The sequence below is a fragment of the Mugil cephalus genome, chromosome 15 (assembly GCF_022458985.1).
Source record: "Mugil cephalus isolate CIBA_MC_2020 chromosome 15, CIBA_Mcephalus_1.1, whole genome shotgun sequence".
Classification (NCBI taxonomy): Eukaryota; Metazoa; Chordata; class Actinopteri; order Mugiliformes; family Mugilidae; genus Mugil; species Mugil cephalus.
Genome location: NC_061784.1, coordinates 8,766,957 through 8,790,568, shown reverse-complemented (window position 1 = coordinate 8,790,568; position 23,612 = coordinate 8,766,957). Strand labels below are relative to the sequence as shown.

Here is a 23,612-nt window from a genome sequence, read left to right as displayed (position 1 = left end):
CAAAAACATTCATTGATATAATTTCCCTAACCATCTCTACTAAGTACCTAAAGCTATCCCTAACCCTAACCAAAATTATTACATTTACCCTAAATCCAAGTCTTAATCCTCAAATCGGCATTTGAAAAAGAGAACGGATCAAAATGTACATATTTACCAAAATGTCCTCTCTCTGATGCTCTAAACCCGGTCCCGTACCACAACAACACACCCATAGAACATCCGTTAAAGATGCTTTAATTTGTAACAAATTACTTTATTAATCCTTACCAGAACCATTTATAGCAATTCATTGTGGTAATAAAAGAAACCTGGATTGGTGTGACCGTTCCTCAGCTGATATCTAAAGCAAACTAACTGCATTTTGTTTAACAGCTACAGACTTGATGACTACAATAAACCCATAAAAATCAACATTAATAGCCAAGTTCAGTTGCTTATCAAAAAGTATATAAATGAGCATTCATTCACCCACGTGTATTCTTTACACAGTTTTAAAAGAGTGAGAGCATTACTACTAATTGGACATAATATACTGTAAATATACTGATCTACTATATACTCAGCAGGTTAGGGTCAGTGATAAACTCAGTGAATTGTGTCAATAGCCTGTTCAATCTCTTTCATATAGTGCACAGGTGTGAAACGTACGGCCCTCTGGGTCTAATCTGGCCCGCAATTACATAGAGGACGGAATCTTTCAATGAAAATAGCTGCTATCCCTAATTTATCCACTGTTTTAGAAAGAGAGATGGACAGAACACAACAACCCAGCACCAAACAGAAGACAGATGGATCTCTCATAGTTTATTAAATATAAACATTCTCCTAATGTACAACTTTACTTCTTCTCTGCGCTAAAACTAATGACAAATAATAATAATAATGAAAAAAAAATCTGTAGTTGTCATTATTTATAGGTTATTATTCTGTTATGTTACTGGTGCGGCCCACTTGATTTGTAATTGGGCTCTGTGTGGCCCCCAAGCTACGAAGAGTTTGACACCCCTGATATAGTGTATTCCACCCACAGAAGAAGAAGAAACAAAGCTTTGCAGTTGCGCACTTTCCCCTGCCCGTGTTGCCTTCATGAGCTCTCAGCATCTCTCCCATAAACTACAAGATGCACTTGCTGCTGGAAAATAAAACCGCGCCTTGACTTAAGCTCTCAAATTATACTCAGTGTACACGGGAACACTTGTTGGTTGGTTGTTATTTCGGACCACCGCAAGTCTATCCGACTTGACAAAGACCACAACAGGAACTGTAGAGGGGAGGAGACCCTGAAGGCAGCACCAGCCGCCTCCTGCTCCAGCAGCATCACCGCAGATAAACCACGATGTGAGTTCGCGCTAAAGTCCGCTCCGTTGAGTGTGGCTGTGTGCTGAGGCAGCACGGAGGAGGCTTCGCCCGGCGTTTTCAGACTTTCAAGAAGACATGACAGCTGCTGGCGGGACCGTGCCATAAAAGCAGAAGGTGGGAGACGGACATAAGGTAAGGATAGAGGGATGGTCGGGGCAGAAAAACGGCGAAAGGCTACGCCCTCGTGACCCATCTGTAGTTTTGATTGCGAACATTAAACGGTAGACTGTCCACCTTATGTCTGACTGACACTCTGAGTTTCACTGTGAATACATTGTTAAAAAAAACAAAAACTTCTAGACATCTCTGTCTCAGAGTAGATGCAGTGAGTCAAAAAGTTATGTATAGGTGGTATAGAGGTGATCAGTTAGCAATAGATAATCTATAATATAGAGCATAATAAATGTAGAGGCAAATTGAAAAAGGGGGAAATACTTCCCCTTAGAGTCTATACAGTGTACATTATTTTTCTTTTTTTCAACATGCCACGTGTTGTTTATATATACCAGGTGTACCACATGTGTACGTGAACATCAGCTTAACTCACTTCTACTTAAGAGTGCTCAGCTTTGCTGTTCGTGTTGCCTTTTGGAGACCGTGCCAAAGTTTGTGTGTCTTTGCCGGACACTCAGCGGGTTCCCATCTCATTTTTATCGCCTTGTTTTCTCCCTGACATTTCCTTTAAGGGGCTGAACTTCAGGGCTGACATTTAACTTAACAGAAAAGCGTCGTTCATTTAGCAGATTGAGGATACATAACTGGCTTCCCACAGGTGTGTTGAGAGTTGCTGATGTGTGAGACAAGGGGTGTTGATTGCAGATCCACCCCCCCCCTTCTCCTCCCCTCCTCAGCCACACTAGGGCTGGTCGATGTATATTATTACAGATGATATCGCTTAGATCACTTTTCAGAGAGACATCCAAAAAAGCACTATGATTATTTCTTACTTCTTTTTTTTTTTTTTAAACTCCTGAATACTTTTATGATCTCTTCTTTTCATATATGACAATATATATTCATATAACTTATGTAAAGTCATACATTTGAAGTGCTCGAAAATGGTTTAAATGAACGTTGGGCCTTTTCGGGATCATAGGAATGATACTGTTGGTGCTGCACTTAGGCTGTAATAGAGAATGTTATACATAATAAATGCAAAGCCATTGCCTGTGATTACAACAAATCCAAAGAGTATGTTGCCATATGCTTTTTACTGGTATAGAGCTATTAGGCGGATTGTGCTGTAGTTAAACTGTCGATAACGGATTAATTTTTAAAGAAGTAATACCAAACATTTGGCCCTTGCACCTATGTTTTGTTCTAGCATGTATATTTCTGCAACTTGATATATTATATTTAACTTATATCTAACTTAGACAGCTACGACTTATTTATTTAGGAAACTGTGACAAAGAATTTTACACTTTTTTTAAATCTTAAATTTAACTTCATAATTAAAATAATCGGTGGATTGAAGGATATTAAAAATAATTTATTGCCACCCTGTTCACATTTCATTTCACAGAAGCCAGATGTTTTCCTGTGTTTTTTTTTTGTTTTGTTTTTTTTTGTGATATCGAAGCCCTTCGAACGAAAGTTGGTGTTCAGGAGCTAAATCCAAGCGGTCCACCACTGAAGCCGACACTTATCCTGAAATGCAACCCTTCCCCCCCACACGTATGTGACAGCTCAAGTAAACCAACGCTGCGGCATTGTACGCAGGCATCGATACGCGCGCCATGTGCAGGTGCCACGGGGACAAAGGGCCATGCTACACCTCACGTTTCTCTCGCATGTCCCCTCCGATCAATCAGTAAAACCGCACAGATGACCACACTCTCCCACTGAAACCTTTTCATCTCCTCGGTTTAGGGGCATCAGGACCTATGGACAGGTAGCCGTTACCTTCAGTGGACCAATTAGATTGAACCACTACATTTATTTATTAATGCAGTCATAATGAAACCCAAAAGCCCCCGTCACACAAACTTAGATCAGAGAAATAATGTCTCTGTGTAAGAGACGTCCGTTAGAGATGTTTAACTTCTGAATAATTTAGCTTGTGTAACAATCTTCCCATAGATTACAGCAGTGTTTGTGCCGTAATTCCTAGTATTTACCAGCCTTTCTGTCAGTACATGTGCATGTGAGCCACTGGGAGAGGAGAATTAATGCTTGTGGGGGTTTGCTTTATTTCCACTGACTCCCTCGCCTATTGTGTGTCCCAGGCTGCTGGCTGCCTCTGCACATTTTGTTAACATTTGTTTTGGTCTAAACTAGGTTGTTGGCCTGAATTGACGGGGCCACGGCGAACGATAAAAGGCACGGTTCGAACACAGATATTAATTATTTTACTCATTCGTCGTCCGTTCCCGCTGTTTGGCTCTTTATATTTGTCCATAAGATGTCACCCAGTTAATGAACATTAGACGACTTCACTAAAACTGGGTAACAAGTTAAGATTTCCTCAATAACGAGTCAAAAACTTCTGTTTGAAAGGTTAGCGCTTACTCACAGGAGTCAAGAAACGGCCGTCTTACGTTCCAGCTAAGTGCAAGTGTGTTTTTGCGTGTATTGCTTATGTTTTTGACAGTATCCTGAATATTGCATAACAAGGTGTCCCTGTCTGGGTTCATGCTGAAGTTGAGAATGCTGCTCCTTCTAAGGTGACAGGGCCTGCCAGTGACTGGGCACCGTGTCTCAGGTAATGGAAACCTCAAGAACTGCTGTCTGCTGGCTGTCAGCTGCTTGTCTACCGACTGCTTTCCGTCCGCCTCACCTCTGGCCCCACGCGGCTTCTCTTTGTCCACCTGCCTCTTCCCTTTACACTGAGGCATCCTACACGTTGAGAAGTCTCCAGAAAACAAGCGTTTGTGGCGGAGGGAGAGCGACTCAAAGGAGAGGAGGATGTCGTCTCAAATGGGCTGTTCGCCCATCTAAATGTCTAAATGATTAGAAACGCAGAGGAGCATTGGACCACCCATGGGGTCTCAAGGGGCTCCATCGTCACGGTACGAGGGTTGGCTATGTCAGACTATGTTACAAATCTATGAATTAAAAATCGAGATGTATATTTATTGATGGCATATAATGAAAATCAAAATGACAGAGCATAGGCAGTAGAGGCAACTCACCGTTCAAGACGAATCTTTTGGTCAATTTACGTTTGTTTGTTTCTTCATCATTTATTCAGTTTCTTCAGTATTAAACATATATGCTAGCATTTTTTTAACAATATATTTATTGAGTTTTTGCCTTTATAAACATGTATAAACTCCCTGAACCCACTGTCAAACACTCAGGGTAAAGAAAATGATACAATCAAAAAGCCTAGGTAATATAACACTTCATGAATAATATTAGTCGTACCAATTAATATTAATCTTATTAGCTGCTACCATTTTATTCAGTTGCACAAATTGGTTTCCACTTTCCAGAAATTGCATGAAGGTGTCCCATATTTCCTTGAATTTGCCGATTTTCGCTCTGACCAACTGTGTTAATTTCTCCAAAGCAATGCAAGTAGCCATTACCACATTGCAGATGTAAGACTGTGCATACTTTACCATCTCAATGAGATCACTCTCCCGCCTTGAAGCACACACAAGTCGATCAAAGGTGCTGTTTTGTGGCTTGGTGCAAAATCTAACATGCAGAACTTCGCCTCAAGATTTACCTCTATGGCAGCTATGCAACAGTGAGCCCCCATTATCAATGCATTTAGGACAATTATAAGGAATGTCAGGGTTAAACTGATTAAGTTTGACAGGTCTGACATATGTTCTGAACAGCCATTTGTACTGTATCAGTTTCAATGCTGTGTTAATAGTCTGCATTTGTATTTTTAAGCAAATGTTTTCCCACTCATCCTCAGTGATATCTACTCCCAGCTCGTCTCTCCGGACGTTAAGTCTTGCGTGTGAGTTGTCTTTTGATTTGCATGTCAGCATAGTATACAGTGATGACCTTTGTCCTCGACTGTCCTCACTGTTTCCTCCTCTAAGCTGTGGGTCTGTGGTGATATGAAGCTTAACTGTAGATACTTAAAGTACTGTCTTGTAGAAATGGCATATCTATGAACCAGCTGATCAAAAGTCATTAGTTTGCCTTCTACATACCTATCAGCTATTTTTTAAGTTATTGTTGGCGGAGCAAAATGACTCATGTTTAGCCTTGAGCCCTGAGATTTTTTTCAATTTCATTTGCAAGCTACTGAGAGAACTACATCTCTTTATGTGGGCTGGCAGAGTGCCCCCCCACAACTTCCAACCATTTATAATCAGTCCAATATTTTCAGGGACTGAAATGTGATTGGTTGAATTAACCTAAAATCTAAAATATTCATTTTAAATTTTCAAGAATTCTTAAGATTTTGCAAATGTTCAAGTCAAGGTTAAACAGTGCTGGGTTGAATTTAAAGACACAAATGACATTCAGCTGGGAATTTAAATAAGAGTTGTTGAAAGCCACAAAGGATGAGAAATGTTAACGATAGAATTACTACATTTATGCGTTGTTTTGACTTCAGTGGACATCAGTAGTCAGAAAGCACATGAGCCAGAAATATTATTTCACTGATTAAAATTACAGAACAGAGTGACTTAAACAAAATGCAAATACATCCGAAGTAGAAACTGCTTAAATGTGGTTTAAAGACCGTGTGTTTATTTTCAAAAATTCAGGTCAGAGGAGGTGACCTCAACGGTGGCAGCTGAAAGCAGATCTCCATACTTGAGAAACTGAACGGCTTGTGGCACCGTGCCCGCCGTGCTGTAAACTAAACCTTGCGCTCAGCCGAGCTTGCACTGCTGCGGTCCAGATTGATGGTAATTTTGACCCGGTGGACACGGAGGGAAAAGAGGCTGTGCGCCGCTTGTCTTATCTTTCCTCTGCTACGTACGGACTGGGACTTCTCAACAACCAGTTGATTCCTCTGGGGTACTGATTGAGCCCGTGTAGTTAACCTGTGCACTCACTGACTACCCATATCGCAGAGATGTGGTGAAGTTAGTTGGTATAGAAATTTAATTTTGTCCATATTGTTAAATGTCGTAAACACACGGTTTTCATTGTAGTGTTATATTGTACTTTAAAGCCAGTATGAATGGAGGAAAGAAAGGGCAGTATTGCAGAAGAAGAAAGAATAAAGCAGCGACTCTAATGTCATTTTGTTGTTTATGTCAACACAGTCGTAAGAACTTTGTTTGTGGGTGCGTGGGTGCCGCTTGTGTATTTTTATAGGTACGCTTTCCCGAAAGGCTCTGCTTCTTTGCTTTGACGGTAATGTAGGTGCATTCTTTCATTCAGTGACTAATATAACTGAACCGGTGTGTGACATGTTTGAAACTTGTTTAAACATTTGCAGAAGCGGCTGTGGAAAATTGAATGCAATGGAAACGGCTCAGCTCGATAACTCTTTAACAAACCTCATTTGCATAGCCTCAATATTTAGGAGCGAAGCTACAAAACTCTGGAAAATGTCACACAGCCACATTTGAGAAGCTGCTCCATCCGGTTTACGCATGCATAACATTGCGCACATGCATATTCAAAATGTTGAAAAGTCGTCCCAAAATTTCCTCTACGATGCAAAAAGAGTCAGACTTTCCCATTTGATTAAATATTGAACGTTTTCTAACCAAATCCACGGACTCAAATCAAGATCTGGCTCCAATTTAATTGGTAAAAAGCGTGAAATGTAAAACACAATCTAAAGCCTAACTAAACAATGAAGAGACTTTTAATGCCACCTTAGTGGTTTGGCTCAGTCTTTATCTGTCTGTCTGTGTGTCTGTCTGTCTGTGTGGCTTTTTAGCCAGATGGATTATCTTACACTTTGATTCATCTGGTCCATTGACAGACCCATAGCAGCGGGCCAAAGCCCTGTGTTACTTATTAAAGGGACATATCCCCTTCCTTCCTTCCTTTACCTCAATGACAAACGCAGAGACAATAAAACGCTGAGACTGTCTAACCGTCTTAATTTGCATGTAACTCGAACAGATGTTATTATGCTGTAGTTATACTGATCAAGTCCGAGACTGAATCATATGCAAGATGGGGCTTTCTTAGAGATTCAGATGAGAATAAAAACTTTTAGATGGGTTCTTCTACTTATTCTGATTGGGCTCTTACACATTTTAAAAGATAGTGCCAGCCTTTAATGGGGACATAGAACCTATAAACTTACATGTTTTATAAGATCTGAAGCTGTGGTTGTAGCAAAATAGACTTTCAACTTATTGGCTTTTAACTTAATACATTCGGCTACATATGTTCTCGACTCCAGCAGGGTTTAGCGCTTAGGAAACTCCCGGGAATTAAAGTAAAGCCTGTTCAGACTGACTTCACCATCACATGAAAAACAGACCGTCCGGGACAGCAGGAGTGACAATGCAGGGGGCTCTGGCTGAATACTGTATACAGAGGCATCCAAAAAAAGTTTGCTGAACCACAGAGTGACATCATCCGACAAGGCAGTGCAGTGTCCAGCCAATATGAGCAAGCACACATTCCTACTGAAGCCCTTTGTCACTTGAACTGCATTTTTATTGCATATAATTGCATTTACCTCAAAGTCGCTGCAGAACAGAAGTTACATTAATCGCCACAACAATACTTTTTAAGGGTTTTACAGTCAAAAGATTTGGAGCATTTCCTGTTAATCTAGTTGATCGTGCATTTGGATTTTATTTAATGTCTCTGGGTGAACCTGAACAACTAGCACCTCTAAACACAGGGTAGTTTTAGTCTTAACATCTGATCATCATCAGTATATAGAATGAGTCTAACATTATTACTATTAGCTTTATTAGCTAATAGTAACTACTATTATCTTATAATATAATACCAAATCTTATGCTTGTACTATTAGCTTTATTGACTGTATAACAGCTCATCTATTTGTAACAGTTGAGCTACTTTGACCAATTAATTTGTGGATCATTAAAGTCATTATAAAGAGAAATAAATTGCCCCAGTGAAGTTATAACTCCACGACTAAAAAGAATTTAGATTCTGAGCTGTTTGGTTTCACTCTCTTTCGTATTTGTGGTTAGGCTATACTAGTAGCTGCCAACTACGCTCATCTTCTGCTCAGAATTTATTCAACTGATCGTCTTCAGAGTCAACATTTTGGCCAGCGCAGTAGAGATGGACAGGAAGGGTGAGGAGAGAGATTAGTCCGAACGGTTTCTGCTCTAACCATCTGGACCAAACTGTCCTCACAAACTCACTGTTGATGACGATTTAATCAGAGGTGTCATATGTGATTACTGCTGTTAGAGTGGTTAATGAGGTGGTAACTTCTTCAATGGCGGATGTGTCAGTTGTGTGATTTATTTGTATAGGTCGCGTGAAAGCTGCAGTCATGCTGCATAATGAGCGCGACCATGTGCTCTTTGTGAAGACCCGGGCTTTGATTGGCTGCCCTTGAAACCGATACGTGGTGTGTTATTGGTTTACCTGTGCACAGAGCTTACATCCTGGAAAGGTGATCTTTGTCAATCTACATACAGGTTAATGTTCAAGCTGCTCAGGCAATGCAGTGTTGTTTCCCGTCAGTGATGGATTGGTAATTGAGGGTGGGTATGTGTCAAAAGGTGCATGTTTCAGGTCAGTGTCAGATTGGACCAACTTCATGAAGTGTATTTGGACTATTCTAATTTAGATGGGAAAAAAATGCAGTGGTTATTGTTCGATGTACTATTACAAATACAACCAAAACTGGGCCAAAGCTTAAACTAGGTTAAAGTAACACTGGTTTCATTTTTGGTGTGAATATTCACTGCACGGTGTCTGTTAGTTACTTGAGAGTAATGGCTCATCCATTGGTGAAGAAGAGCTGCAACTGTTTGAAGCGTCTCTGTACCACCTCAGTGCTTCTCTGACAGTTAGGCTCAAAGCTGCATCAGAAAGGGATGTCATCCATTGGCCTGTTGGCTCTAAAGGGGAATTACTAGCGGCTTCAGAGACCCAAGGACTTGTTATCGTAAGTCAGATTGCATTGATTTCCTATTATTGATGCTTGAATTATTCATCTTTGCCTCGTTTTCACACCTGAGTGCTCTGCATGCCGGAGGGAGCATCTCTTATCTGACACCGACTCACCACCGGGTCACAGGTAGGGAATATTAAACTGTTAAAGGTGCTAACTCCCTTTTCTGATGGCACTCCTATCAGTGTAATATAACCCTTAGCAATCACTTATCAGTGGTGCTGACAGATAGCAGCAGTAAGGGGAGATGAACTATCACCCAGCTCAATGTTCCTGTTCGCAACAAGGAGAAGGAGACCACGGACCCGTCAACGGCCTCGCGAACCCCGTCCCCTCAGGCGTGAGAAGAGCTTGTGAGAATAGTGTGAGATTTTTTTTGGCATTTTATAATTTTTTTTTTCAAGTCAGGCATTAAAGGTCTGAGTGAATGTCAGATCAAATCAGAAAGAGTTCCCTTCTGTCAGTGCCACTGTTGAGAACGGCTCTGGTCTGCGTAGGTGAGAGGGAAGGAGCAGTAGTCTCTCGAGTGGAAAGACCAAGAAGCACTCCCTTCTTCATGTCTGGCTGATAAATCTACCACGCTCTTCATCTAAATGATGTTTACATTGCTGCTTGTAGGTGACATGAAAGGAAGAGATAGCCTGCTATATTTAGGTGAATGCCTTAATCAATAATGCATCCAGCTCTTCCAGTACCAGCTTCTTGATCAGCTAGAACTCTTTACCCTTTGACACTCTGTTGCATACCACTCATCATCTGCAAAGACAAAGTAACATATAGTAAACATGTACAAATGAGCCTAAAGCAGGCCATATCCTCATTCCCAGCCTTTGCCATATGACTTTGTTCGGTGTGCCATTGTTGTCTAAATATGAATGTTGAGGAAGTTATTTTTGGTGACAGTCACCCACCTGCCGCAGGAGTTGGGTGTAAGGTGGCCCTCTGTCTGAGGTCGTGGTAACCATAGCAGGCCTTGGAAAGTGAAATGCGATGCGGCGGGACCTCTGGGCTGTGTTTCTGAATCACAACTCCATAATGAGCTGGCAGAGCTCTGGCTGCATCAAAGATGCAGCACCCCGGTATCTGTTTCAGCTCACGGTGCACAATCGCACAGTGTCACCTGTGCGAGGGGAGTGGAGGCGGTGGGCTCACAGGCAGAAAGCTTTTTTATCACCGCGCTGTACTCACACCCATACATCCTCAGGCACGATTTACCTGAATCTGCCTACGCGCTAGAGATGTTCAGACACATTCATTCATTTAAAAAGGTAGCACACACATCAACCCATGTTTTGCTAAGTTAATACTGTCTAAAATGTGATTTTTATCTGGGCAGCAGATAAAAAAAAAAAAAAATAGAAAAAACTACAGGGTGCTCAATAACATATCATGACTCCATGATCAGCTATAAGACCTTTAATGGCCAATCAATAAGTCATGGTAACACAGAGGAGAGTTACTCATGCAGCTCATCTTTGATGCGTGACACGGGCGAGTGTCAGATTAAGGTTGGCCAAAGTGGTAATGATTTCGATCATAAATAAAGTAGATGATTAATAGCAAAAAATAAATGAGTTAATTTGATTAGGATCTCAGGGTTTCAGTCTTTGTATGGGCATTATATCACACATTAGAATGGCTGAATTAAAGTCACCATTAGCTGACATACGGAAAATGTCTAAGAATGAATGATTCCCCCAAACCTGTCTCTTTTACGACTTTGCAGAAGTTTCAAATACACCTGAAATGTACTTGAAATTTCACTTTGAAGTAGTGCTCACGTGTTGACGTGGTGCTGCACGCAAAGAAACACTGACAGAGCTGTAATTTAGAGCTCAGTCATTCTTACCCCCCAGTGAATAGTCCCAGAGGATGATAAGATGGCTTAGCAGCAAGGTTTTAGTTTCTCAGAGGCTATATTTCAATATGCTGTCAAGATGACTCAGGTGGGTCAGTTTACATTTAACAGCCAATTACAAGCCTTAGTGTTGGTTTTATATTTAATAATAGACAAGTTACATTAATGACAGAGGTAACTGAGAAACTGTGCAGTTTTTTTAAAAAAAGCATTAAAGATTAAAAATTGATGAAACTTTTTGCATGCACTTCATGTTACATTTTACATCATACTTGGTTTTGATCATATAAAACCATTCTTAGGTATTAAATGACAAAGATTAATTAAACATGACCAGAAGATTACAAAAATACGGCAACAATATTTTTGTGGCAGACAGTTCGTCGGGACTTGTTCTGTTGGGAACTGGTTGCGCTTTGGTAAAGGTCTGTCGGGACGATCAATTAATCAGTGCCACATGCCGAATATTAAACAATATCCCGTATGCTCTCATAACTGCTGTTTCTTAGCATAATGTGCCCGTCTCTGCTTTTTCAGGAGAGTCTTCTGACCAGTGAACCTCAACCCCCTGACTCAGGGACACCATGGGACCCCTCCCCTGTCATCATTCCCCGCTCCTCTTCCTCTCCCCCCTCCTCCTCCTCCTCGTCCTGTGCCATCCCTGCACCACCTTCAAGCCTCAGGTTGTGGAGCGAGCGTCCGCCGCCGAGCCGCCTCAGCCTTCCGGTAACACGTCGGCATCAGGAACGCGATCGTGTGCAGGAGAAGTGGTGTGTAGACCTGGCATCCTGCTGCCAGTGTGGCTACCACTCAACCCTCCAGTTGGCGAGCAGTCGGGGAGGGCAGTCATCTACTTCCTGTGTCTTATCTACTTGTTCCTGGGTGTGTCCATCATTGCAGACCGCTTCATGGCATCTATAGAAGTCATTACCTCTCAGGTATTATTGAGCTTAATATTCAAAGGTTGTTAATGTAAACTGACATTTTTATGGTCATGTTCTACTCTCACATTGTAGATGTCAGCGTGAAATTTATATTCCCCCTAAAAAATGACTGAATAAGGATCAACTGTATTGCCAGTTACACATAAAAGAATTTTTTCTTGTGTTTGCTCCATAACGTTAACATTGGGAACATTGTTAGAGAAAATAAGATGAAAGGAGAAGCAAGTAGTTAAGTAACGACTAAGTTTACGTAGGGATTTGTGATAATTATGTGGGCTTGCTTTAAGAATGACAGCAACCCCAGATCATAGCACTGCCCCCACAGGCTTGGACACTAGACATGATGTACGTATCGCTTCATCTGCCTCTCTTCTTACCGTGATGCCCCATCACTCTGGGTCAATCTGGACTAATCAGACCACATGACCTTCTTCCATTGACTCCAGAGTCCAATCTTTATGCTCCTTAGCTGATTGAAACCTTTTTTATCCCGGTTAGCCTCACCGGTTAGTGGTTTTCTTAAGGCTACACAGCTGTTCATTCCCAATCCCTTGAGTTCACTTCTCATTGTACATGTGGAAATGCTCTTACTTTCACTATTAAACACAGTGTGTAGTTCTACTGTTGTTTTTATTCAGTTAGTACATTTAAGTGATCACTGATTACAATCAATAAGGACTTTTTTTGGATCACATTTCTTCCTCAAAGATGACGGTTCCCCACTATCCTTCCAGTTTTTAATAATGCGTTGGACAGTTCTTAACCCAAATTTAGTAGTTTCTGCTTCAACTTCCTTAGATGTGTTCTCTGCTTGGTGTGTGCCAGTGATTGGACCCTTCTCAAACAGACCACGTGGTTGTTTAAGAAACAAGAAGCGACTCACTGCATCAGTTGGGGTTGAATAACTCGTTGCTAGCTAAAAGATAATTGCCCATGTAGTAATTATCCAAAAGGAGGCTTGTACCTGTTTGCTTAGTTAAGTTTGCTTAGTTAAATCCAGGCGGCGACTTTCATTGGCTCGTATATGATGCACTGTAATTCTGTGGAAGAACATTACCAGGGTGTTATAATGGATCCTCATAAATACTGGTTTAAAAGTACATCACTTGTATCGTATCACCGTGACCCACGTAATTCCAGTATCATGCTTCATTCGCCTGTGTTTGATACACTTTTGGTCATTGTTTATTTAAGTCTTGGAGAAATTCTAACTGTAATTAGAAGTTATTGACATTTTCCCAAACTTCTGTCCCCGCAGGAGAAAGAAGTGACCATCACCAAACCCAACGGTGAAACTACAGTGACAACAGTACGAATCTGGAACGAGACAGTGTCCAATCTCACGCTCATGGCCCTGGGCTCCTCTGCACCTGAGATCCTGCTTTCTGTTATTGAGGTAGTTCATTTGGTTTCGACTTATGCCTACATGCAGAAACTCTTGCCTTTTATCTTATCTTTATACGTAAGACTCTCAATCATCAGATAATTTTAAAAATGTGAACTGAAAGGCAGATATAGCATAAATTATGGGTCTTCAACAGAGTTGGTTGATTAGACATTTTTATATATATGTAGCTGTCTCCTGTACACAGTAGGCCCCGCCTCTATTGCTGCTGAACCAATCAAAAGGCCACAATTGGCCGCGATCCTGTTCAGTGGTTCTTGGCCGGAAAAAACGTTGAAGACGTCTTGTATAACTAATCTGTTTTATCTGTGTTTCTTTCGCTTGTTATGTTGTGGTATAAAGTCAAGTCATAGAGTACAATTTATCATTTGAAAACCCCTTAACTTTCAAACTAGGTTCTTTGCTTGACGTTTTGTTGCTGAACTGTTTTATTTTGACAGGTGTGTGGGCACAACTTCGATGCAGGGGAACTTGGCCCAGGCACCATAGTGGGCAGCGCTGCCTTCAATATGTTTGTGATAATTGGTCTGTGTGTGTGGGTGATCCCCGATGGAGAGACTCGCAAGATCAAACACCTGCGAGTGTTTTTCATCACGGCTTTCTGGAGTATTTTTGCCTACATTTGGCTCTACCTCATACTGGCTGTCATCTCACCTGGGATTGTAGAGGTGCGTTGCTGATGCAAAACGTGGACGATCATGGACACGTTCACATGTCTTCCCTAGAATATGTAACTCTGCTGTATGTTGCACTGCTGTTTGTATGTTTTGTAAAATGCATGTAAATTGTCCAAAGTCAAGAAACTTAATTTGACTGTACTTCTAATATAGTGTTTAAACCATATAATTGTCGTATTGCAGGTGTGGGAGGCCATAGTGACACTGCTTTATTTCCCGGTTTGTGTGATCTTGGCTTGGATCGCTGACCGTCGCCTGCTCTTCTACAAATACATGCACAAACGTTACCGAGCTGACAAGAGGCATGGCATTGTGGTAGAAATGGAAGGGGACCTTGAACCCAAAGGCGTCGATGTTATTATGGATGGCAAGTTGTCAGACGGCGCTTCGTGCCCTGGAAACTCCTCCAGTGTGACGGTCTCTGTCCAGACGGGAAATGAACTTGACCAGAACAAGGAAGAGGTGAGATTTGTAGACTGAACTCTCCTTTGTGCTGTTGAATTTTAAAGAGAATGCTAACGTAGCATTTTTACAAAGTTTAATGGCAGAACTGTAGACAGCAGGAATCTGAACAGCAGGGAACTTAGCAACCGAAAGAAAGTTTTGTCATGAAGATATTTCTTCACCAAACACTATACCCAGTTTGTGTAGTCACAACTAAACCATGTTTTTAAAGAAGCTACTGAGCAATCAGTCTTAGTAACTAGCCCATCTCTTTAACACTATACGGCGTGATACCTTACAACTACAGTAAATTATTTTCTTGGGTAGGTGGTCCGCATCTTGAAAGACCTGAAGGAGAAACACCCAGACAAAGACCTGGATCAGCTAATCGAGATGGCCAACTACTCTGCCCTGGTTCAACAGAAGAAGAGCCGCGCCTTCTACCGCGTACAGGCAACCCGTATGATGATCGGTGCGGGCAACATATTAAAGAAACACGCTGCCGAGCGCGCACGCCGCCCAGAACGACAAGACGCTGACAAGGCCACGTGCTCACATATTTGCTTTGAAAATGCTCAGTACCAGTGTACCGAGAACTGTGGTTTTTTGTCCATGGGGGTGATCCTTGATGGCGGCACGGGTCAGAACACTTTCTATGTGGACTACTGTACAGAAAATGGCTCTGCTAATGCTGGAGCAGACTATGAGTTCGCTAAGGGAACCCTAGTCTTTGAACCGGGAGAGGTCCGCAAAGAAATCAAGGTGAGAAAGGAAAAATGATATCAGAGTTAACATTGAGTCAAAGCTGTGTTGTAATGAGTGCATGAAAACTATTATAACCTTATACAAGAGGAGATTGACTGTACAATGCTCTTTACTCTCCAGGTGGGAATCTTAGATGACGACGTCTTTGAGGAGGATGAGCATTTCTTTGTGCGTCTTCAGAACCTGAGGTTAGAGGAAGGTGGAAATGAAGGGACAGGAACTCCACCCAAGGGTAAACTAGTGGAGCCGCTGGTTGCCACTGTCACTATCTTGGATGATGACCATGCTGGCATATTCACCTTTGGGCAGCGGGTGCTGCGGGTGAGTGAGAGCACAGGCCTACTCACAGTGACTGTGGTGAGGAACTCAGGCTCCAGGGGCACCGTTGCTGTCCCTTACCGTACGGAGGATGGCAGTGGCAAGGCTGGAGTGGATTACGAGGATACCAGAGGGGAGCTGGAATTCACCAATGAACAGACCAGGTGAGGAAGAGGGAAATGCTGTGTTAGGACAGTGTACAAGTCTGATGGACACACATTTTTAGAAGAGTATTTCATATAAGAATGAAAACATACTTTTGTTTTAAAAATAAATAACAAGGCACTAAATCAGGTTTATTCAACATTTTTCTGCCCAAGGACCCCAAACTGATGGAGAGATTAATTAGGGACCCCCTACCTACTATATGTGTTCTATATTTAACTCGGCCTAGTGCTATTTATAAATATACATTATTATTATCGTTTTGCATTCAATATTAACCCTCTGGAGTCCAGGGTGTAATTGGCTGTTTTTGACTACTTTTGATTTTACCTTTATATTTCATCTAAAAAAAAAAAAGGGGGTTACATTCACTTGTTTGGCATCGTTGTTTTAGACACAATTATTATTATTTTTTCATTTTGACAAACTGTATTAACACATTGGACCTAAAACTGCACTAAAACTGAGTGGGAAAAAGTTAGATTTTTCACTGTGAAAACCACAAACATACTTAACAAAGCATTTTTAGAACTTACAAATTTCAGTAAACGACAACAAACAACAAAAGTATTTATAACTATTCCCGTTAAAATGAAGGTAAAGCGTCACGCATTTTTGTACAGCCGTTTACAACAATTTACATGTTCCATTTTGTGTTGTTTTTTTTTTGTTGTTGTTGTTGTTTTTTGCTTTCAATCACCAACACAATTGAAGTTAGCACTTTCTACAAAAGTTAAAACGGAAATTCAGTGATGCTGCGTCTTGCTGCTACATCGTCTTAAATTGGTCATGTGATTTGGACGCTCTGTTGCGACCGTTGACTCCAGAGGGTTAAACTGTCCCGTATCCCTTAAATATGTTGGATTCATGTTAATGTGTATTTAAAGAAATTTAAATTTGTGGGGAAAAATGAAAAAAACAAAACAAAAAAACTAAATATATATATATATATATAAAATGTCTAATCAACCAAAGATTTTGCAACCCCCATGCAGTGCCTCCGCGGACCCCCTAGGGGTTACGGACCCCCTGTTGAAGACCCATACACTAAATCATTTCAAAAAATTTTGAAAGTAACAAATGTTCATAAAACAAAGATAAATAGTGCATTTATTCAGGACTTTTTCATGGTCCAGTGACCAGGAACACTTCTGTTCTCCTTGTTGTTGTACTTGATCACTGGACCATAAAACAAAGTTTTGTAGGCCAAAAATACTTAAACAGGTCCCTCTGCGTGTTCACTGTTATAGACAGTGTAGTTCATTTTAGGTAGAGTTTACATGCAGCCCTCAAATAAGCACTTGTATCAAATAAGCACTTGTGCATCAAATACACGCCCCCTTAATGGCCCGTACGTTTGGTCACTGCTCCTTGGAAAGGACCACAGAGCCTCACAGAAAGACTACTGCGTCGTCCATCACCCACTCTAGGTGGAGGAGGTCTTACAGAATTACAAAAGGATTTGACACCCAAAGATAATCCCATCCCTGGTCAGGTGTGGGAACCTCCAGTCACCCCATGTAAAGTGACAGATCCTTTTCCCATTAAATTTTCAGGTTGTATAACCTGCGTTTGTTCGTGGGCTAATTGTGCACTTGAGAGTGAAAGACTCTTATGTAACGTGGCCCATCAAAAGATGCTTCAAAGTAAAGGGCACCACCATTTCAAGATCATAGTTAATTGGGAAATCTGGAGCGGGGAGCCCTATTTTTTCTCCTGCTGTGAAAGTTATGCGGCGTCTATCTGTGTGCGTTACCTCTAAGCTGTCAGTCAGTCTTCAGAGGATTCCACAAATAAACACTGTGCAGACAATAGTTAACCAGGATATTATATCATTTAGTTTACCTCTCTCTCTCTCTCTCTCTCTCTCTCTCTCTCTCTCTCTCTCTCTCTCTCTCTCTGTCTCTCTCTCTGTGACACACTGGGGAGCAAGAACACTATGTTTAGTCCTGAATTATTTAACGGTCCATTGTCATTAATTATTTAAGTCACTTCAATATGTGATGTGATTTATGTGGATGGTTAAAATGGTCGAGATGCGAGGGTTTCCTGTACTGTTGAAACTTATCCCTCGTCACGTTTAAAAGAATAGGATTTTTCACTCGTAGAAATAAAAATATGCGTGTGTGCGTGTGCATTCTTCCATATCTCCAGTCAGACGTTACAAGTGCGCATTATAAACGTGGAGGAGTACGAGAAGCAGGAGAACTTCTTCATCGTGCTCGAGGACCCCAAATGGCTGAAGCGTGGAATCTCTGGTAAGGGTGGAAGCATTTTAAATTTCATCAATAATTCTTGTTTTGTGGTTAAGGAAATGAAGAAAGTAGTTTGAGACGATCGTTGTGGGAGAAGGAAAACAGTACGCGCAAAGTGCACTGTAGCAATATCCAAGATCAAATTTCCAAACAAGCAACAGCAACACAGACAGTTGACTGCTGCACACATGCATCAGAGGGAGTGAGGATTACACTCACTTACTTGTATCTGTTTCACTATGACACAGGCGCCACAGCCGGTAGTAAATGGAATATTCTTGAGATGCTTCCGAAACCTCAATGTGTCAAAAGGACAAAGTGGGAATTGGATATGAGCTTGTTATTGCAGGTTGGAAGACCGTTAAACAAGTTTGTAATGAGCAGCAATTTATTTTCTGTGAGACTGAAGTCACACTGTACGTACTGAGCTTCTGGACAAAGTGTACATCGTCTGTCTCCCTATGTCCTTAATATATGAGGTTGTGAATAATCATATTGAATCATTATCTGTTTTTCTTCACAGCGCTGCTTTTAAACCAGGGTAAGATTGTTTGGGTGTAGCTTTGGGTGTTGGTGCACTGTGTAGCATTTGAACTTTTATTGTGAAGTAACAAAACCAAAGCTGCAAATTTTCAAAAAAACATTTTGAAATCGTGTTCTCATACCGTCAGCAGCGATGTTTGAGTAAACCACCAGCGTCTGTCATCAGTTCCACTCCTTGCCATTGTTAGAACTTTGCTCCAAATTTGCCTTTATTTGGCTACGGCGGTAGTACAAATCTGTGTATTATCTCTTTAACACAACAGGATTAAAAGATGCTACACTCTGCTAGTGTGTAATTTATTTTTTTTTTCCTGCTGAAGTGTGGGCCCTTAGCCTTGATTGACGTTTAGGGGTGGAGTGTGTGCCTTTTCTAAATGACATTAACAATTGCAGACATAACAATAAAATGTGCTCCTCAACAGGCAATCCCACCCCCGAGGAGGAAGAGGCCAGGAGGATCTCAGAGATGGGCAAACCTATTTTAGGAGAGCACAGCAGGCTAGAGGTCATCATAGAGGAGTCCTGTGAGTTCAAGGTGTGTGTGTGAGTGATGGAAGGCGTTATGCTAGCAGTAAACCTGCAGTCTAAGTAGTATGAATAGATATTATTATTGCAATGGGCAGACAAGTATATTAAGCTATGTTAGCCATAATTGTGAAAGTGACATTTGATGCTTTAAAAGAGTTAATACATCGTTGTAGACTCTGAATATGAGTTATATTTTCTTGATAAGTTTGAACAAATGAAAACCTCATAAAGGTTTGGTTTGTCGCACACGTGACAAGTGTTTAGTAAGTATGTGTTTTATTTCATTCATTGCACCGTGTCACTCACGCATCAGATTCCCAATGGAGTCCTAGATCAGGTACAGTCTCTACTAGCATGCTAAGTCTGATAAGAACTATAATATAGTTATATAATATACTATAGTTTTTTCATCTTTTTTTTTCTTATTTCTTACGCTCAAAACAACATTTTTAAAGCTTTCCTTGTGAATTACATGAGATACACTCAGAAGCAATGTGTGTATCAGTGTGTGTTGAGTGAGAAACGTTTGGGTCAGTTCATTCTAAATTTCACTGGTTTCTTCTGCAGCAGCCAGTGGGTTTGTGGGTTTCTTGTGAACATGTATAATTCATTTTTAATTAATAATAAATAGGAACTTTTTGTTCCATTTGTTTTATTGCACTGGCCTGGTTTGTTTCACCTGAAACACGTGAAACAAATTAAAACAACAGACCTTGTGAGGTTTTGTGAAAGAAAAAAAAACCCTGGAAAGGATGAAATGTGAAGCTGTCTGTTGTGTACACACTCATGTGAGAAATAATCTTTCTGCTTCTAACTGACTTGTTTAATATCTCTTAACAGAGCACTGTGGACAAACTCCTCAAAGACACAAACCTGGCTGTAGTGGTTGGCACACACTCATGGAGGGAGCAGTTTATTGAAGCGGTGACAGTCAGTGCAGGTAAGTGTCTGGGTTCACCATTGATCTAACCAACATGTCTCTGGACTGTGGGAGGAAGCAACAGCACCTGGAGAAAACGCACACGGGCACAATGCTGTAATGATAGCTGCCAATTGTTCTCCATGATTTGCCTGAATAGAATTAAGTTGAGAGCTGGTTTCACCGACACGCCAACTAAAACGTTTCAATTGTACAACCTCATTTAGTAAATCAGTAGTTGGTATCTAACTAGTATTTATAAGGAGCTTAGGGAAGCCATGTGTTGAAACTTGAACTTACTCTGAGTATGTGCGTAGTTAATGCAGGTGAGGTGTATCAGCATCATCATTAGCTTTTTCTCAGAGCTATGAGAACAAACACCAGCATTTATTTTAAAACAAGTTGGACATGTACAGTGAGAACACTGGACCTGACGGTGAGATGTAAAGGGACATATAAACACTGCATTAGACGCCCTACCTACTACATGTATTCTATATTAAACTAGTGCTGTTTATAAATATACATTATTATTATCATTTTGCATTCAATAGTAAGCTATTCAAATAATACACAAGTTCAAATATATTTTTTTATTTCAATTGAAGCCTTATGTTTAAAGTAAAAACAGTTTTCATTTTAAACATAGCTAAATACTAACATACTAAAATATGTTGGATTTTTGTTAACGTGCATTTAAAGAAATTTAAATTTGTGGGGGAATAAAAACAAACAAATAAAATAAAAACAAATATATAAAAAATGTCTAATCAACCAAAGATTTTGCGATCCCTCTGCAGTAACTCCGTAGACCCCCTAGGGGTCGCGGACCCCCTGTTGAAGACCTATGTTGTAGATGGTGTTTGGTTTACTTTTCTGTGGCTCTCTCTTAGTTATTCCGTGTGTCTGTCCTCAGGTGACGGAGATGAGGAGGAGGGACAGGAGCAACGGATGCCGAACTGCTTCGACTATTTCATGCACATATTGTGCATTTTCTGGAAGATTCTGTTCGCTTGCGTCCCGCCCACCGAGTACTGGAATGGCTGGGCTTGCTTCATAGTGTCAATCTGTGTCATCGGTCTTTTAACAGCCGTTATTGGAGACATAGCTTCCCATTTTGGCTGCACTGTAGGCCTGAGAGACAGCGTTACTGCTGTGGTCTTTGTAGCGCTGGGGACATCAGTTCCAGGTTAGTGTGGATTTTTTAAATTTATTTTAAAACAATTCAGACAACTGCACTAAACGCACATTAAATTTCCAAAAAGTTTAAGCAGATAAATGATCGCCAGAGTTAATTAAACTACTGAACTAATTTTCAAACTATTATTTCTTCCCAGACACCTTTGCTAGTAAAGTGGCTGCCACGCAGGACCAGTATGCAGACGCATCTATTGGAAATGTAACAGGAAGCAACGCAGTTAATGTGTTCTTAGGCATCGGAGTGGCCTGGTCTGCGGCTGCCATATACTGGGAAGTGAAAGGGAAGGTCTTCCGTGTGGACCCCGGTTCACTGGCCTTCTCCGTCACGCTCTTTACCATTTTTGCCTTCTTCAGCATGGGAGTGTTGATGCTTCGCCGAAGGCCGTCCGTCGGTGGAGAACTGGGAGGGCCACGGATCACTAAGGTCTGCACTTCCCTACTTTTCTTTGGACTCTGGTTCCTCTACATCCTCTTCTCCAGCTTGGAGGCCTATTGCCATATAAAAGGCTTCTGAGAGACCACAGCTGGGGAAAGTCATGACCGCATGCTAACACACACACACATTACCAGGGCATTAACCTGGAAAGTACTGTTACACTAAACACCAGAATCAACCAATGTCACCACTTGACAGCTGCTGCCATGGTTCATAAAGAAATGTATACACACATACAAATCTGTATGTCACATAAACTGCAGGACATTTCCGGTCAATAGAATCCATTGTGACGATAGGGATTTATTTACACATGAATAAAATGCAGAGACTGTTTTGATGAAGAGCAAATGGTCAGCATGTAATTGATGATGTCCCTGGATTTTGCTTGAAACCTGGATTTTAAGTTTGGTATTTTTCTCCTTCCGCTTATAGAGACGCATCCGGAATAGATTACCTAACCTAATGAATGATTTAGAAAATCAGTGACACCTACTTTCCCCAATATGAGTAAGTGATAACACACAATAAGCTATTCTGTATAAAAATAACAACTGGAGAACACCACTTTGCTCTTCTCTATAACGGTGGAGTCGGTTGTATTTTATATCGGGACACCTCTCAGTGTGTCATCAAGCTTATATCATGGCCACTTATCCAAAGCAAATATAGAAGCTTTAAATCACCCATTGTGTTATAATTGGTTTGCTGTCCGTAAAAGCATGTCAATTTTGAATGGAACCCTGCCAGCCAATCAGATGTAAGTGTTTTCTGTGGCCATTGTACAGTATATCACAGTTGAGCACAGTTTGGTTACTATTTGCAGTTTGACGGATGAGCTACAGTTGTGAAATATCTTGCACTGCTAAACTGTATTTCTGTGTTGTGACACAAAGTATTGCTTGTCATGCACTGCACCTACTGAATTTGAACTTGCTTTAAGTGTTATGAAAATAATAGTAGTAATGATTGTAAATGCACTACATGGACCCAAGATTGAAATGTGAAACTGATGAAGATTTACACAGGCGATGGATTTTTGATAAGCACATGGCCATTTAGTGCGACTGTTTAAAAGTGATGACTCATTCACCCCCGAAGTCTTATCTGTTTATTTATCAATGGTGTAATTAAATGTATTTCTAATTTGTTGTATTTCAGCTGATATCGACGGAAGCATATTGTCCTTTATTGTAAGTTGTCATAATTACAGTGAAATTTTGACTCAGTGTGTACCCGTTGGATCCATTCCCCATGCTGGTTGTGTCAGACCTATATTCACATTTGTTCAGTAGGTAATGTCACATATTATATGATGTATTCCATGTTAAGTACAAGATATATTGCACCCGAAACAATAATGTGGAAATTGGCTTGAGGGCTCTAAAATGCTATTAAAAGAAACTGATTTCAGAATATGTGTTTTAGTGTAATGCACGAGTCAGCTGGACAAATGGTAAAAAGAAAGGTAAAATACGTTGAGCATTATCTTAGTATAGATTGTACTTGAACTGCACATGGTTTAGAAATGTCCTTGCCATTCAAATACTGCATCATGTGGAAGCTTTTCTGTAGGGTTATGTTTCCATAGTTTGGCAATTAGGTTCATCTCAAATTTAGAGATGTTCTGTGTTTATCTCCCCGTATGCTGCTCAAACTGATTCACGTTGATTACCCCGAGGTTTAATCATAGACTGTATAATAGTTAGGATTATATTAGTGACTGATTCTGCATGGTGACCAATACTAACATGTAGCATGTGACGCTGCATTCAGCGTCCATCATAGGGAATAAAC

At 40.8% G+C, this 23,612-nt stretch overlaps 1 protein-coding gene across 3 annotated transcripts; it reads left to right on the top strand.

Annotated features, from left to right (window-relative positions):
- Positions 1 to 904: 904 nt before the first annotated feature.
- On the top strand, positions 905 to 23,231 carry slc8a2a (solute carrier family 8 member 2a). Of its 3 annotated transcripts, none has more exons than XM_047607076.1 (12): positions 905 to 1,494; positions 11,754 to 12,154; positions 13,419 to 13,556; positions 14,006 to 14,233; positions 14,426 to 14,704; positions 15,014 to 15,448; positions 15,572 to 15,933; positions 18,089 to 18,192; positions 19,155 to 19,267; positions 20,101 to 20,200; positions 21,096 to 21,368; positions 21,517 to 23,231. In XM_047607076.1, exons 2-12 carry the CDS (start codon positions 11,801 to 11,803, stop codon positions 21,891 to 21,893), a joined length of 2,763 nt encoding a protein of 920 aa, XP_047463032.1. In that variant the 5' UTR covers positions 905 to 1,494; positions 11,754 to 11,800; the 3' UTR covers positions 21,894 to 23,231. The 3 variants fall into 3 exon arrangements, with proteins under 3 accessions (XP_047463032.1, XP_047463034.1, XP_047463033.1); XM_047607078.1 differs by lacking the exon at positions 905 to 1,494 and adding an exon at positions 2,959 to 3,256; XM_047607077.1 differs by lacking the exon at positions 905 to 1,494 and adding an exon at positions 9,254 to 9,352.
- The last annotated feature ends 381 nt before the right edge of the window (positions 23,232 to 23,612 follow it).